The sequence below is a fragment of the Hippocampus comes genome, unplaced genomic scaffold, assembly GCF_001891065.2.
Source record: "Hippocampus comes isolate QL1 unplaced genomic scaffold, H_comes_QL1_v1.1 scaffold68, whole genome shotgun sequence".
Lineage (NCBI taxonomy): Eukaryota > Metazoa > Chordata > Actinopteri > Syngnathiformes > Syngnathidae > Hippocampus > Hippocampus comes.
In genome coordinates, this window is record NW_017805625.1 from 6,288,650 (window position 1) to 6,303,992 (window position 15,343).

At 42.0% G+C, this 15,343-nt stretch overlaps 1 protein-coding gene across 2 annotated transcripts in view; it reads left to right on the forward strand.

The window, feature by feature from the left end:
- Nucleotides 1-8,396: 8,396 nt before the first annotated feature.
- Nucleotides 8,397-15,343, forward strand: part of LOC109522453 (RNA-binding motif, single-stranded-interacting protein 2-like) — a 34,134-nt gene continuing 27,187 nt past the window's right edge. The window contains exon 1 of one of the 2 annotated variants that reach the window (XM_019881040.1): nucleotides 8,397-8,583. In XM_019881040.1, the coding sequence (XP_019736599.1) occupies nucleotides 8,512-8,583 (72 nt within the window). In that variant the 5' untranslated portion in view covers nucleotides 8,397-8,511. The remainder of the gene's footprint in view (nucleotides 8,584-15,343) is intronic. The other variant, XM_019881039.1, reaches the window with a different exon arrangement.

A 15,343-nucleotide genomic window follows, 5' to 3' on the forward strand; every position in this document is an offset into this window, starting at 1 on the left:
CACACACACACACCACCACCACTCCTTTGTGGTCAACACAGTCAAGGCAGGAAGCTTCACGATGTTTCCCTGTTGCACTCTAGTCTCCCCCTCTTCTTCTTCCTTGAAGCCAGCAATTATGCAGCGGGATATGCTGATAACACCTAAAGAATTCCAGGCATGCACAAACAGCCCATCCCCCATCCGCTTAGCTTCTCCCTCTCTCCCCTTTGCCTGCCCTTGCCCCCCTTCCCTCCCACCCCTTCGCCGGGCTTTTCTTTCTGCCTCCTCAAATCCATTGCTCATGTTACTTCCAGTTAGACTAAATAGTCCACATCAGAGATTGTTGAAACTCTAAAGGATTATTTTGAGGAAAGTTTGCTTTTGGGATTCTCTGTTTCAGGATGAGAATTGTCACGGTCTTTATAAAATACAATGCGGGAGAATTAGTCCGCCAAATAATTAAGAATGCAAACATACAGAATCAAATATATTTCTTGAACAATGCCAAAGGGAACAAAGGCAGCTCACGTCGGTCACTAAGCATTAGATCATAATTTGCAAAATGCAACCATGAGTGGAATGTTTTTCTTTTGAAGACAAGGCTTCAGTCTTGCCATAGCCCAGACAATTGAAGAAAATGGGAGATTGTTGGCACATGACCTCAAATGCTAATACTTGCCAGAAATTCCTGCAACTCCATCAGTGTTGCTGTCTGCTTCTTGGCAGCCTCCCTGACCAATTTTCTTCTTATTTTTGCAGCAGTTTGGGAGTACCGTCTGTTCTTGGCAATGTGACGATTATGACATATTTCCTTATATGGATCATGACTGTCTTCACTGTGTTCCTCATGTCTTGAAAGTTCTTTTATAGCTTTCTCCTGCCTGATACCTTTGAACAATGAAATCTGTCAGCTGCTGAGATCTCTGGGTTGTGGTGTAAGATGCCATTACAAAAATGTCTGGGGAGGGAGGAAAAAGACTCGAACAGGTGAACTTTATTTGTGGTTAATCAGAGACACTTAAAATGGCGACAGTTGTGTGCTCCCTTCCATTTAACATGAGCTTGAATTTATGATTGGGTAATTCTGAATGTAGCATTTCCAGTTATGAGGATATGGACTCTTGTGCAACAACTTTATCTGAATTGTTTACTGTATATTTATTACACCTCTTGAAAATGTTTGAGGGATTTTTATTGATGTGGTGTACAAAGTTTTTGAATGATTTAATTTGGTCTCATTTTTTTTGCATGACAAAAACTTGCATTTGAACAGGGGTGTGGAGACTTTTTAAATACTTCAATGTGAAGAATGGCATTTACATAACGAGTTGTGGTTCAACTTTTTAGGTTATCTGTCTGCTGCAACATTACTCTAGTTTACTTTGGCTCTTAACCAAGAATTCATATGCCTCGATTACATTTGAACTCAGCACACAGGTTAACATAACACTGCGTAGCTGTATATCATGTCCAAGTGCTGTTTGTCTGCAGTTTATTTCATGCTTTACTTTTTACCATTCATGAACTCAACAAAACTTCACACTAGAAACACTTTACTTGTGCCTGTTAAAATGTCACACACACATGTGCATATATTGTATGTGTACATAAGATATGTACAATTCTCCTTCTACACCAAACCACCCCAAACTTCCTCTTTCACACTCGCCTACCAAAACACATTCCAGCCACAGGGAAGGCTTGAGTGATTGTGTGTGTGTGTGTGTGTGTGTGTGTGTGTGTGTGTGTGTGTGTGTGTGTGTGTGTGGTCTGGTGGGCAGACATGTAACCTGACTACTCTGGTGTGAAGCCAACGCATCCATCACTTTATCGGTGTACTGCTGGCACACATCTTCAACGCGCCATACTTACTACATGGGAGCGGCAAATTGCACCTCTCCGGTGACTCAGCTGCAGATGTTTCCTATTCAAATGCAACGTTGATTTAAATATTAAGATACCTTGAAACAAAAGCAGATGTTTGGAATTTGGAACAGTTTGGGATGCTTTGTGGAACAGCTTTGGGAACTTTGTCATATAATGGGCGGTGGGGCGGGGGGGTTAAACTCTGTGGTCTGCTGATGATTAATTTTATTCTTTTACTGGTTTTATATCCCAGGGAAATTGGTGCGCACCACTTAAACTAGGGTGGTGGGGATGATGCCTTGTTCAATAGCACCTTGACAGTGGCCAGCAGACAGGCATGTGTGTTGCCATTTAAAAAAAAAAACTTTTTCGTTCATAGTAGGTTGTAGTAGTCTCCTCTGACTCTGAAGCCCAAATCTAAATTCTTACAGAGTGAGCTATTGCCACTTGTACAATAGTTAATTCAAACGTGACATAAAACAAGGCTTTACAATATTTACGTCAGTGCCCATTTAAACCCGGAACAGAGAAATTCCTGTGGAAAACATGATTTTGTCTGGCGCCCGGAAGGTTCCAGACAGAATTGGACCATGCAAATGTAGACTCAAGAAAGTGGATCGAACAAAAAATATTCATTGACAAAAAAACAGGCGCAAGAAGACAAAGTACAAATCATGATGCTGGACAACAAGCCAGGAATAATGCAAAGAAAACAAAAGGCGCTTGCACAAGGCAAGGAAAAAACACGAGTAAAAATGGCTTGTAACAAAAGTACAAGAAAGACCAAACCGCGTGGATAACTAACTGTGGATACACTTAAACGCACCAAGAACTACTTGCTTGTATAACGAAGAACATCAGCAAAGGCAAAGAGCCAAAAAAACGGAGAAAACATAAATCAAGGCAAGAGCCAAAAACGGAACAAGAGCAAGCGAGCATCTGGGCGAAACGCACAAAGGCGAAATTATCCGACAGCTTCACGTGGCTCCATGAGGTCCTTAAATAGTCTCAATAATTGTGATGATAGACAGGTGCGCATCAGGAAAACCGGGAACGCCTCTGCCACCTGCTGGACACTAACAGAACATGATCATGACAGATTTGAAAGTAGAACAACTTGGAAATTAACTAGTGCCTCAGAATGATTTGTGTTTGACTTTGGAAGTTCAATTATATAAACTTTTGATAAAGTAAAAAAAAAAAAAGTATAATAGTTCTCCCCAGCTTATTTTTATTCCTACACCATTGAAGTCTGTTTTCTTTCATGCTCTTTCCACTCATTTGACCTTGAACCCCAGCTTGACAGTCTCACCAGCCACATGTGAACTTGTTGAACCCTTCCACACCAGTTTTATTCAATTTACATGCGCACACACCCAAGCTTCCCTTCCTCCCACCCATACAACAGTTCACTTTGATCGCCAAGGTTCCCGCCCACTGAATTGACGCTTTGTGCAACCTTTCCTGTGCATACACTTTTGTCCTTATGGTTGACGGTCTCGAAATGTGGGAGGTGAAATTGTGTTGCCTTTTCGATCAGATGGATTGAATTCATTTCAACAAGGACAATACAATTATGTTCAACAACCAAAACTATGATGCAACAATTGCTTGACACACATACACATAGAGCATCTCTATCTCAACGATAATAAGATTCCCAGACCAGAAGTCTCAGTTTGGAGGGGGTGCGGTTACATAGCAACGGGCCTGTTGATGTACAAACAACGTTGCTGTCAAAGAGGCCGGTTGCGCTTGACTTACTTATAGGTTGTGCTCAGTGCAACAATGAAACACACACACACACACACACACACACACACACACACACACACACACACACACACACACACACACACACACACACGCCCGCGCGCACATCCTGCTTTATTGAAGGAATCATGAGCCAACAAAAACTGCTTACACCGCCAAATTGTGCTGATCAAACACTGCATTTTTTTCCTTAAACTGTTCGAATAGTGGCCATGGTGCGGGGTGTGGACACGGAAATGTGCTCATCAGCAGGTTGGGTAGGAACATGCAGCATAGGCTGCCAGTGGGTTCTTTATGAAAGCTATAAATCGGTGGTGAAGAATGGTTTAAATGCTTTTGGAGTGAGGTTATTCACTGTTTCTGTAAACTCTGGATTGGTTATGTTCCTTCGTGATGCAAAGACTCTAAATCAAATTTAAGGTGTAAAAAAGGGCTCCGGGGCTTAGCGTCATGCCCACCATTGAGCTAATTTAAGCGTAAAAGCATCATTTCTCATGTCATATATCCTATTCATATGGCGCTGTCATGATGTCATAAAACTTTCTATAATGTGAGGCAGATGGAAACGTATGATTATTTTAAAGTGCTTTCTGGATAAAATCTGCAGTGATTCTTTGCAAGGCATTGAATTAATTGCCTTGTGGTGATTCATTTGAATGCCACTGCATTTGAGGAATCAGGTTTCAGCCGCCATCTGCCCGGGGATTCATCTCCTGGCCGATCTGGAGCAACAGGAGAAAGTGAAAAGACATTTTAAATATAGAAGTAAAAGTATATCCAAGAGTCTCTGACAAAACAAGCTTGAATACGATGGGAAAGGTGACATTAGGACATTCACGCGCCAACGCTAAGTCTCTTAGCTTTAGTACTCTGTGTGTGTGTGTGTGTGTGTGTGTGTGTGTGTGTGTGTGTGTGTGTGTGTGTGTCTGGCGTTTAACAACCTTTCTCCGTGACCTTCACAGGAACTACAGGGCATCATTAGAGTTGGCACCAGATGCACTCGACTCAACCCACCACATTTTCCCCCCTCAAAAACTTTGTTGACTGATTCTTTTCATGGTAAATGTGTAATGCGAGTGAAAAATAAAACACCATTCCAAGACTGCCAAATTATTCACATTTTAAAATCATTTGACCAAAGGGAAATGCAATGGTGCCTTGAGATACAAGTGACTCATCGAGCCAGCATTTGGCCAATTTGAGATACTATCGCTCCTCAAAACAGGATCATATTAGCTAGACAAAAATAAGGGGGTAGTTCTTGATCCTTTGAGTATTTTGACAAAAACACATCTAATTGTGAAGCTGGAGTCTTTCTGCTTGGAATGTGAGTCCTCTTCACTTCCAGTCAGTTTACGAATGTTCTGGTCTAGGCTAGTCTTGTCACGAAAAGTGAGGGGGAAAAAATGTTTACATGTGTAATCTATCACACTTTTAATATGTTTTAAGATCCCATGAGGTATTTCACTGGCTCCGTGTTTTGGCTTCCGCAAAAAAATGCTTTGTATCCCATTTGCGCTGTAAAATGAATTGTTCACAGAAGTAGGAACAGCAGCTGGTTCATTTAAGGTGACAGGAGATGGAATCATGTGAGTGACCTTTGGCTATCAGTTGCTCTCATTCGTTGCACAAGAGTGTGGATGACAAGTTAGATCATTGTCCTACTTCAGTGACACACAAACGTGCATATTTCTGTTGAAGCTAACGAGACACATATTCTATTTACATCTCCCTTTTGCAGTTATGAACAGTATCCATAGCACAGGCAGACATGGACAATATTACTGTGGATGTTGTTTGTAGTGGTGTATAACTGCACCAAATGGCTGCGATGAGAATGTGTCCTTTGGTGGTTAATGTACACGTTCTCGTTTTTTTGTATGGATATGCATATGCGTGCATATTTATGTGAAGAAATGATATGGTGACAGTGAATTCAGCATCCACAACTTTGGCTGTCAAATGTCTGCAAATGCTGGTGATCAGAATAAACAAATTTTTCATTTTTACATTTTTTTTTCTACTCAGTGGGTAACTCATGGCATAGTGGTACACTCGCCCGACTTCGGTGAAAGCAGTGTGAGTTCATTTCTCACTCAGTGATGGTGTGAATATGAGTGTGACTGCTTGCCTGTCTCTAGATGTTCCCTGAAATTGACAGGCAACCAGTCCAGGGTGTAGTCTGCCTTTCGCCCAAAGTCAGTTGGCATCGCCTCCATCTTATTCTGAAAAGAAAATGGATGCATGGGTTGATGGATGGATGGGTAATTAATCCTTCAAGGGGAAATTCAACTCACAGTGGATTGTGCTGCACATGAAGAGATCACACATATGCAGGCATGCAAGGAGAGATGTCAGAGTGAATGAGGCACACAAGCAGTGCTGCACCTTTTGAGCTGGGGAGAGAGGATTGGTGCTCAAGGGGTTCGTAGTCTGAAATCAAACCTGCATCTCTATTCAGTATTCACGCTCACGTTCACATCTGTGGACAATTTAGAGTTTTTAATTGACCCAAACATGGATGGTTTTGCAATGCGGGAGTTAGGGGAGGCAGAGCCTCACCTGCACGTGAAGAGTAAAAAAATAAATAAATAAAATCAATCAATGTTTCCATAAATTTATTTTCCATTTTAGTTCTCCAGTCTGACAAAAAAAAAAACCTCATTGCATCATACCCTCTCAAACTGAGCCGTACCATATTGAATGGAATCGTTAATCCCACTGAGTCGGACCAAGTTCAATTGTTCAACTTTCAACTCGAAGCGTCCTCAAATCAGTTGACACCCCAAATATGCAAGGAGAGATGTCAGAGTGAATGAGGCACACAAGCAGTGCTGCACCTTTTGAGCTGGGGAGAGAGGATTGGTGCTCAAGGGGTTCGTAGTCTGAAATCAAACCTGCATCTCTATTCAGTATTCACGCTCACGTTCACATCTGTGGACAATTTAGAGTTTTTAATTGACCCAAACATGGATGGTTTTGCAATGCGGGAGTTAGGGGAGGCAGAGCCTCACCTGCACGTGAAGAGTAAAAAAATAAATAAATAAAATCAATCAATGTTTCCATAAATTTATTTTCCATTTTAGTTCTCCAGTCTGACAAAAAAAAAAACCTCATTGCATCATACCCTCTCAAACTGAGCCGTACCATATTGAATGGAATCGTTAATCCCACTGAGTCGGACCAAGTTCAATTGTTCCACTTTCAACTCGAAGCGTCCTCAAATCAGTTGACACCCCAAATATTGAAAACCATATCAAATCATCGTTTGTGTAAATATGCATACCCTTAGTAGTTTGTAAGCAGATATTTCAGCCTAAAATAAGCAGCAAGAGCTTGAACTTTTTCCATCTGTACCGCCTAATGTACTGGGCTCCGTTACACCATTTTTGGGGCACCAAAATGAGTCCTAGTGTGATTCAGGTACCTTGGTTCCCATAAATATTTGAAGCAGCATTTCTGCTTCGAGTACCCGGTTATTTGCATGAACTGTCGGCGAGAAGAAGTCAAGCAGGACCTGTTCATACTTTGCATGACAGGAACATACCGCCAATGCAGCAAGAAGGCCAACATCAAAATCCATACCTTCCCAAATACCAAATAATATTTGGACATCAATACATTTTTATTTTGAGGTTGTTCTTGGTCGTGTGTCACGGCATAAAGGTTGACTTGACTCATATTCATTATGACACATTATATTGTAACTTTCCCCAGTGTGGGACAAATAAAGGATTTCTTATCTTATCTTATTCCAGACTGTGTTTGGGGCATTTGTATTGCCATCACAAACTGCTGCTAAAACGTATAGGCCTATATAGCTGCAGGATTACTTTTCAAGGCATCCCGGTGTTCGAGTGGTTAGCGCGTCGACCTCACAGTGCAGAGGTACCGGGTTCGATTCCAGCTCCGGCCTGTGTGGAGTTTGCATGTTCTCCCCGTGCCTGCGTGGGTTTTCTCCAGGCACGCCGGTTTCCTCCCACATTCCAAAAACATGCATGGCAGGCTGATTGAACACTCTAAATTGTCCCTAGGTGTGAGTGTGAGCGTGGATGGTTGTTCGCCTCTGTGTGCCCTGCGATTGGCTGGCAACCAGTTCAGGGTGTCCCCCCACCTACTGCCCGAAGATGGCTGGAATAGGCTCCAGCACCTCCAGCGAGGATAAAGCGGATCGGAAAATGGATGGAAGGATTACTTTTCAAAGGCCATAGATGTACATAACTCAGCACACTTTGATGCTGATAGCCTGACACAGTTGCCGTTCCTACTCATCACTTTTGAACAAGCCAGATTTACTCAACTGTGTTGTTTTAGCCGACAAAATCGCTACTAAAGTTCTGACGTCACTTCATCTCAGCCCAAACCCCATACAAACTCAATTTTGAGCTTCCAAACAGTTTGTGTGAAATAGTGTGCTTGGAGCACATTTCCGGAGGCACCCATGATGAGGGAACAGGGCTTTTAATGGCAACGAGCCTCGGTCTCGGTCTCTCAACACTTTTTTGACTGATCTGATTTAGAAAGGAAATAATGCAAGAAAATCTGCAAAATAATTCCCAATAGATTAAGTTATGGTTCCAAATGAAACCCCCGTGATAGAGTAAATCCGCAATAACCGAACTGCGAAGTAGCGGGGGAACACTGTAATCCCACCGTGAGCGGCAGAGGACCACCTGGAGCCGTGCGAAGGAGACCGCCGGGAGCAGCATTGCCCTCCCCTCACCCAGCTCGGCCCTCCCCTGCTCTCCTCTCCCCTCCTCCGATCGTGTCCCGTAACAGCAGCACCACTCGCAGTCAAGCAGCGGGACTCCAGGCACTCACTTCCCCAGCTGCTGACGTCAGCTGGCAGCCTGGGCAGTGCTCGCCGCTCCGGACATAGCGCCGAAAAAAATGCTGCTCTCCGTACCGCCAAGGGCAGGAATCAACCCGTACAGCGGCTTTAACAGCAGAAACAGCAAAAAGGTAAAAGTCTCTCTCGCTTTTCCACCATTTTGACTCGACTTCACCTCGCGGGGCAACACGCCCGCCCGCGCGCGTCGCCACGGAGAGGCTGGTGACGGTGGACTGCAGTGTCCTTGAGAGGCCACTTGAATTTAACTTTTTCACTTTGGCGGAGCGCCGACAGCTTCCACAGCGGTTTGGACCGAGCCCGGTCCGAACCACTCGGTCGCGGGGTGGCGTTTCGTGGTGGCCGTCACTCGCCTTGCGTGTACATGGAGTACTGTATGTGTGCGTCTCGCGCGGGAGAGCGACACGGGCAGGATGTGGAGGAGGATTTGACGGACTCTCGTGGGGAAAAGTCCCCAGCGCACAGCAACTTGTGTGCGGACGCCGCGCGTGAACGCGAGAGCACAAGCGCGAGTTTCTAAAGACGTGATCACAAACTCCCTCTTTTCGTCTTCTTTCATCGAGTGTTACAAACCGGCTAAGTTGGCAAACTTTGTTTTTCGTGTGTTTCCATTTTGGAAGTGGAATATGCCCCACCCCTTGGGAAAAAACCCCATGGTGACTACTTTATTCCCAGAATTGTGAATCCTGTGGATACTGTTTACATTGTGACATTTTGAAACCAGTGTGAAGACGCCTACTCCTTAAAACATTCAACAGCAATTGAAACGCAATTGAAAACCCGAGATGGTTCTGTTTGATTGATTCTTGTGGAGTCTTTGAATCGTTTCCCCTAATTTCAGAGGACGCTTACATCCGGTCTCCCATCCGACCACATTGATGAAAAAATATTTCCCCTCATAAAGCATTTTTCTGAACATGTACATATGCTCTCATTCTGAACTGGTGAACCTTTAAGAGACATTTACAATGTATAGTGACATTTTGTCTTCCTGTGATAAAGGCCAACGCCTGGCTATTGTCAAGTCAACATTTGTGTCTGCATGAGCATTAGGTTTCAATTGTCTGCTTTACATGCCACACACACACACACACACACACACACACACACACGCACGCACGCACACTCATAATATATTCGACTGTCTATTTGTGAGATTTGTTAACTCTTGTTCTGTCTTTCTTCCATAAATGATCAAAGTGGATTATTTTCAGGTGTTCATTGTCACTTGTTTAAAAATAGCTGGCATTGAACAACAGTGCCATTTTCTAGCCAGATAAGTTACTCCACACAGTTTCCTGCTTGTAATCTTATGCGCTGACGTATGAACTGAATTGAAAGGTCGTTGTGCACAGAAAATCAGTATTTTAACTGCAATGGACAGAAAATCTGGAATTTAAATGGAGTGGACAAACGTAATCTATGTACGTATTCTTTGTCAATTCCGATCTTGTTATCTCTTCGTTCACATGACAACAATAAATGCGACTTCTAATGTGAATGGAACACATCCGTAATGTGACACGCATGCGGACAAAGCAGGACATCACGTGGCACATGTTCATGGAAGTAAATATGGTCCTACATGTCGGGGCTCACCTTTTTATCATGTCATATCACTTGAGTAGCAAGGTGGGGGTAAAGGAGGTAGGAATATTTTGGAGAAATCAGGCGACGCTCCTTCAATCTCCTCATTTTATGGAGACGTCTACTAAAGATGAGGTCACGTCATTGCTGAGGGTAATAAATGAACTGTCTGCCTGGGTGAATTACTACTACCACCACAAATGTACACTTTATGCACCATGTTTCAAGTGGGATGACATTAAAGTCAAATATAAAGACAGCACCCTTACTCAAAAGAACTTTGCAGATTCACAGATGACTGTCAGTCGTATCCCTCCCAAGCACTCCCTCATGCTGGCGCGGAGTGCATATTGATGGCGTGTAGTTTGGATATGTACGGATGAGCGTTCATACTGCAGATGCATCACATACATATCTGATTTATATCCACATACAAAAGAAGCCTGGGTCAGATTTTAAAAAAATCTGAATTGAACTGTTCACTCTTTATGAAAAAAATAAGGTGTCGTATATGGGCAAAAACTTGGGATTTGAACTGCAGTTTTCAAATGCAGGTCTGAGTACTGAAATTAGATTTGTGCTCATATTTTTGTGTGGTTGTTTCACATTAGTTTTTAATGACGCTGTCAGAGTCCAGTGTGATTGTACGACAGGCGTAAAGTGATGGGCATACGCTGAAGACGTCTGCTTTGACGTCACTCGTTTGAAGCCGTGTTCAATGCATCTGTTGGAGAGACACGATCACAAGTCACTAGATTGGAGGCAATTTATTTTTAAATAATACTCAATTGCAATTTATAAATTGAACACACATAGCATCACAATTTTTATGTAATGAATGAAAAGCAATGCCAACCTCCCAGACAACACACTGCATAAAACATCGACAATCACAATGGTACCTCGACTTGCAAGGTTTTGAAGACACAAGCCATGGATCGTCCGATTTATTATAAGTATTATTTTTTTTGTCTTAAGTTGCAAACATATATTTAAGTTGTGAGTGCTAGATGGCAGTCATGAATTTCACAGCAAGCAGTAGTTTGGCATATAGTGAACAATATCTCAAAAAAGAGACTCGGTTCTTGCTTTATTGCCACTCACAGTTTAAGTTGACTGGAAAACTACATAAAACAAAGAGCGTTACAGGTTGTGTAGTTAATCAAACACCCCATCATTTTGTCTGCCAAAAGTCCGGTAGTATAATGGTAACACACAATGCAAAATGCCATGGATGGGCTAACGAAACTAGCATTGATGTCACTGTGTTGTAACTCTTTCCGCAACAGATATTTTCCTGCAACACATGATATTAATATTATATATTCTTTATCATTTGCAAAAATTAATATGAATTAACTAAGATTGTTAGTTGTGACCATCTTCTTTGTGTATATACCAATGGATGTTCTATCTTGCCCCCTGGTGGCCAAAGTGGCACACCAGAAGGAGTTGCACAATGAAATCATGATGCACAAATTGTTTATTGCTTTAAATTCGTTTTAATGATGTTATTAGTCTATGTTTCTGTCAAGTTCCATGCCGTAGAGTGCTATATTTCTTTAAAATAAAATAAAAAACCAATAAAAAAATGTTTGTGGATTATAGGGTGTGGACTTGATTAATGCCATTTCCATTCATATTTCAGTGGGGAAAGAGGATTTGAGATCTGTATGTCTTGAGTTACAAGCGTGCTCACAAACAATTTCATCTCAATCTTGATTTTTTTCTATTACATTTGTCAGCGCCTTTCTTCAGGACTTGTGCGTCAAGACACAGTGACTCATATCGCTCAGCTTGTGCGCCAGAATTGAGCTGTACCGACTGGATTAACGTCGTGATGTCGAGGTCTGATGCATGCGACTCGGCCAATGAAACCGCAGTCACATCTCAAAACATCAGATCTCGAGGACGACACACTACAAGAAGTGGCCTGGGCCCCCTGAATGAATAAAAATCAGCTTTGCTGTTCATTTCGTCTGCCATGATAAAATTGGTTACACATGGGCAAAAGATAAATGAGTCAGAATCAGGGCACATATGTCTCCATTGTGCACATAGCCAAATTAGGGTAATGCTGCTATACAACAATACTAATGTTAAGTAATTTTTTTGGCATTTGAACTAATATTGGATCAGTCATCAAAAAGCAATGCCGCATTTCAGTGATTAAGACTTACTTTAGGTTGGTGTTTTGCAACTTTTACGTTTCTTTCCATCAGATTTGGACAGCGTTTTTGAAATGGGACAGTTAAAACAGCAGAGTACTTCTTTCAAAACACATGCGCTCTGGATGCACGTGCTTTTACGGAAAACACTGAATGAAAGCGGCGGCAATTCGTCATAGATAAGAGTCTGTGTAAACAATCAAAGTGCTGTTATGCGAACTTACTTTGAAGATAGGATTGGGTAATCGCTGTGTAAAAGAGGCTGAAAGTCACTTTGTCATCCTCATCCCACGTTCAACCTATGAAGTGTTGTATGCATTTTGTGTCTGTGGAATATGTCATTGAAGAAGCGGAGTGTAACTGCTTTTCATGTAGTAACCTGGAATTTTATATGTTGAAGAAACATGAGATTCGTGTTTCAAAGTCTTTATCACTTTGAATACAAGTTGATGTTGTTGATCTTCGGGTGGTGCGCGTTGGTGTGGCCTCAATCGAGAGTTTGAGCAAAGGACACAATGGGGGTGAGGAGTTAAATACCCCAGACACATATGCAACGCAAAAGAAAACTGAAAAGGTTATATGAATGTTTTGTTTCTTCTACACGTTACGTGACCCCGTGGACATATAAAATGGCAGAGACTATGTACTTACATACAACAATGGCCAAATTAGAACATATCTAGTTGTATAATAAGCAGTGCAATGCAGCAGGGTAGTAACCTAAATGGGAATGTGTATGATCCAGCACATAAAACAATGATTATGCATCAAGGAAGTGTTTCCCAGCCATTATTGAGACAAATCTCACAGCACACCACAAACAATAATAAATCATGATCTTTTTTTTTTTTTAATTACACACCAAACTGATATCCTCGCAGAAAGCCATGACTTATTCGGTTGCATTAATGGCAACAGGTTTATTGTGCAGGATTTTTCGATATATTGCTTGCATAGGTACCGTAGATGAACAAAGGTACTTTTGTAATTAATAGATTTTAGAAATTAGCTGAAATGGGACCATTTCCTGATGATCTTTCATGGGACAATAAGGGTGTCTGGCACTCTGGTTAGTATTCAAGGCATTCAGAGAAACTGAAACAATCCTGCAAAGTAACAATATGCAAATCGCCCATCAATTGTTTGGGTAGATTTGCTCATTCGTGGAATTTAGGAGAAATATGCAGCTCAAAGTTTGCAATTAGGGAACGCCTTGGAGAAGTTGACACCATTTTACAGAAGGCCCATACGGGGTTCCACATTAACAGTGGCCCGAGGCCACTGTCGTGCCACCCGAAGTTCACTGACACTGACCCAACGTTACCATGCGATTTTTCTCTATCAAAAACGGAATGGAACGGATTGATGGCAATTCAGTTCATTTCAAGTTGAAATATTGATTTGATACACACACAACTGCATAAATGAACATTGTAAATGTTCAACAACTTAACATTCTAAAATAAGCCGTCCACCTGTATTTGTAGCTGGTCTGTACGTCGAACATTCAGTGTGAGTTACTGTGCGATTCATCGCCTTCCACTGGGCTCCTTTCATGACATTTGGAACACAATGAGAAAACGGTTCTGCTTATGTTGTCTGTTTGTTAACACTAATTAAAGTCACTAGTGGCTACTGCTTTTTTTAATAGTCACCATCGGGGTCTCTAAATACAGCCATGCCAGGTTTGTAACTAATAACGTACACACAATCAAAACATAATTGGCAGACCCTTGTTACATCTTAGAGATATAGTCTATCGTCTTTGTAAACGCCCACACAGCCGGACAAATCTCAAGGATTCAGAGGAGGTTAAAAAAAAAAAAGAAAAGAAAATTGGAGCATTTTTTAAAAATCTCCAAACCTTCTTTGGCCTACTTAGTGGAGAAAAGGTTCACCAAAAGGTCAGGCGACTGTGTAAATGTTTCCCCCTCCCACCGCCTTCTTAGAGTTTCCCTCCGCTGCTCACATTCTGCCGTATCTGAGTCGCACAATTACACAAAATAAATGTCTGAACACAAAATAAACAGAGAGAGGGGTGAGAAAAGCTCTTTGTGTGGGGGCGGCGATTACAGAGCCCGGCAGCTCGAAGGTGTTTGGTTTCTGTTGCGTGGAAAGCCGCTGGCTCCTCCCTTGCCTCAGCACCTCATTTCCTCCTTTGAATAAATAGAATTAATGTTCTCAAATTAAATTTGGTCATTTTCCACGTAAGGCTTCCTGAGAGGAAAAATAACAGGAGACGGCCTGTCGCCTCTCAAGGTACGATGGGTCTCGCTCAGGGCCTCATCCAATGGCTTGTTTATGTTCTTTTCAGTCAGACGTTCATTCTCATCTCGTCGTGAGCTCATTGGAAAAAAATGCCAACGTCTATTACAGCGACTTAATTGTCCAGAGGAGCCAAAAAACACTCGACGGCATCACAACACAACCAGACACTAAATCCACTAGTAAAACTGAAAAAAACTCGACTAAAAAAAGACATTCGACACACGCAGTAGAGCCTTTAACTTTTAACGGCTCTTTGAGTAATTTTACTACAGCCCGTCTCTGTCGGCCTTGCACTCCACCCTGTAATGACCGAAGTCCTTTTCATCTCTGTGCCCCTTTTTTGTATGCATGCCATTTTAATTTAATGACAACTTTGAACGGGCAAAATACCTTGTAATTTGATTGTACTACTCTACGAAGCACGTACAACCTTGTTTATGTAGATCAAGATGCTCCAGAAACATTTATCGGACCTTATTTAGCAAAGTCCCGGACTACAGTGAAACTCTGCCTGTTGGCAGTTTTGTATTCGCAAATTCATCTATTACCGTATTGACCCGAATATAAGACGGTGTTTTTTGCATTCAAATAAGACTGAAAAAGTGGGGGTCGTCTTATATTCGGGGTAGCGACAATTTGGAGAAAAGTGGGTCGACGATCGGCCAGGTTAACCGGCAGCTGAGGAGAAGTTATGATGGAATTTACATTTCAAAAAACAGAAGCCATTCATTTACGAATGTGATTACACTTTAGTTTACATATTTAAATGTTCAGATTAAGATTTGAATGAGGCAAAATAACATGCTTTTTCTCTCAAATATATTGTTAGAATCATTTGTTTCAGATGTAC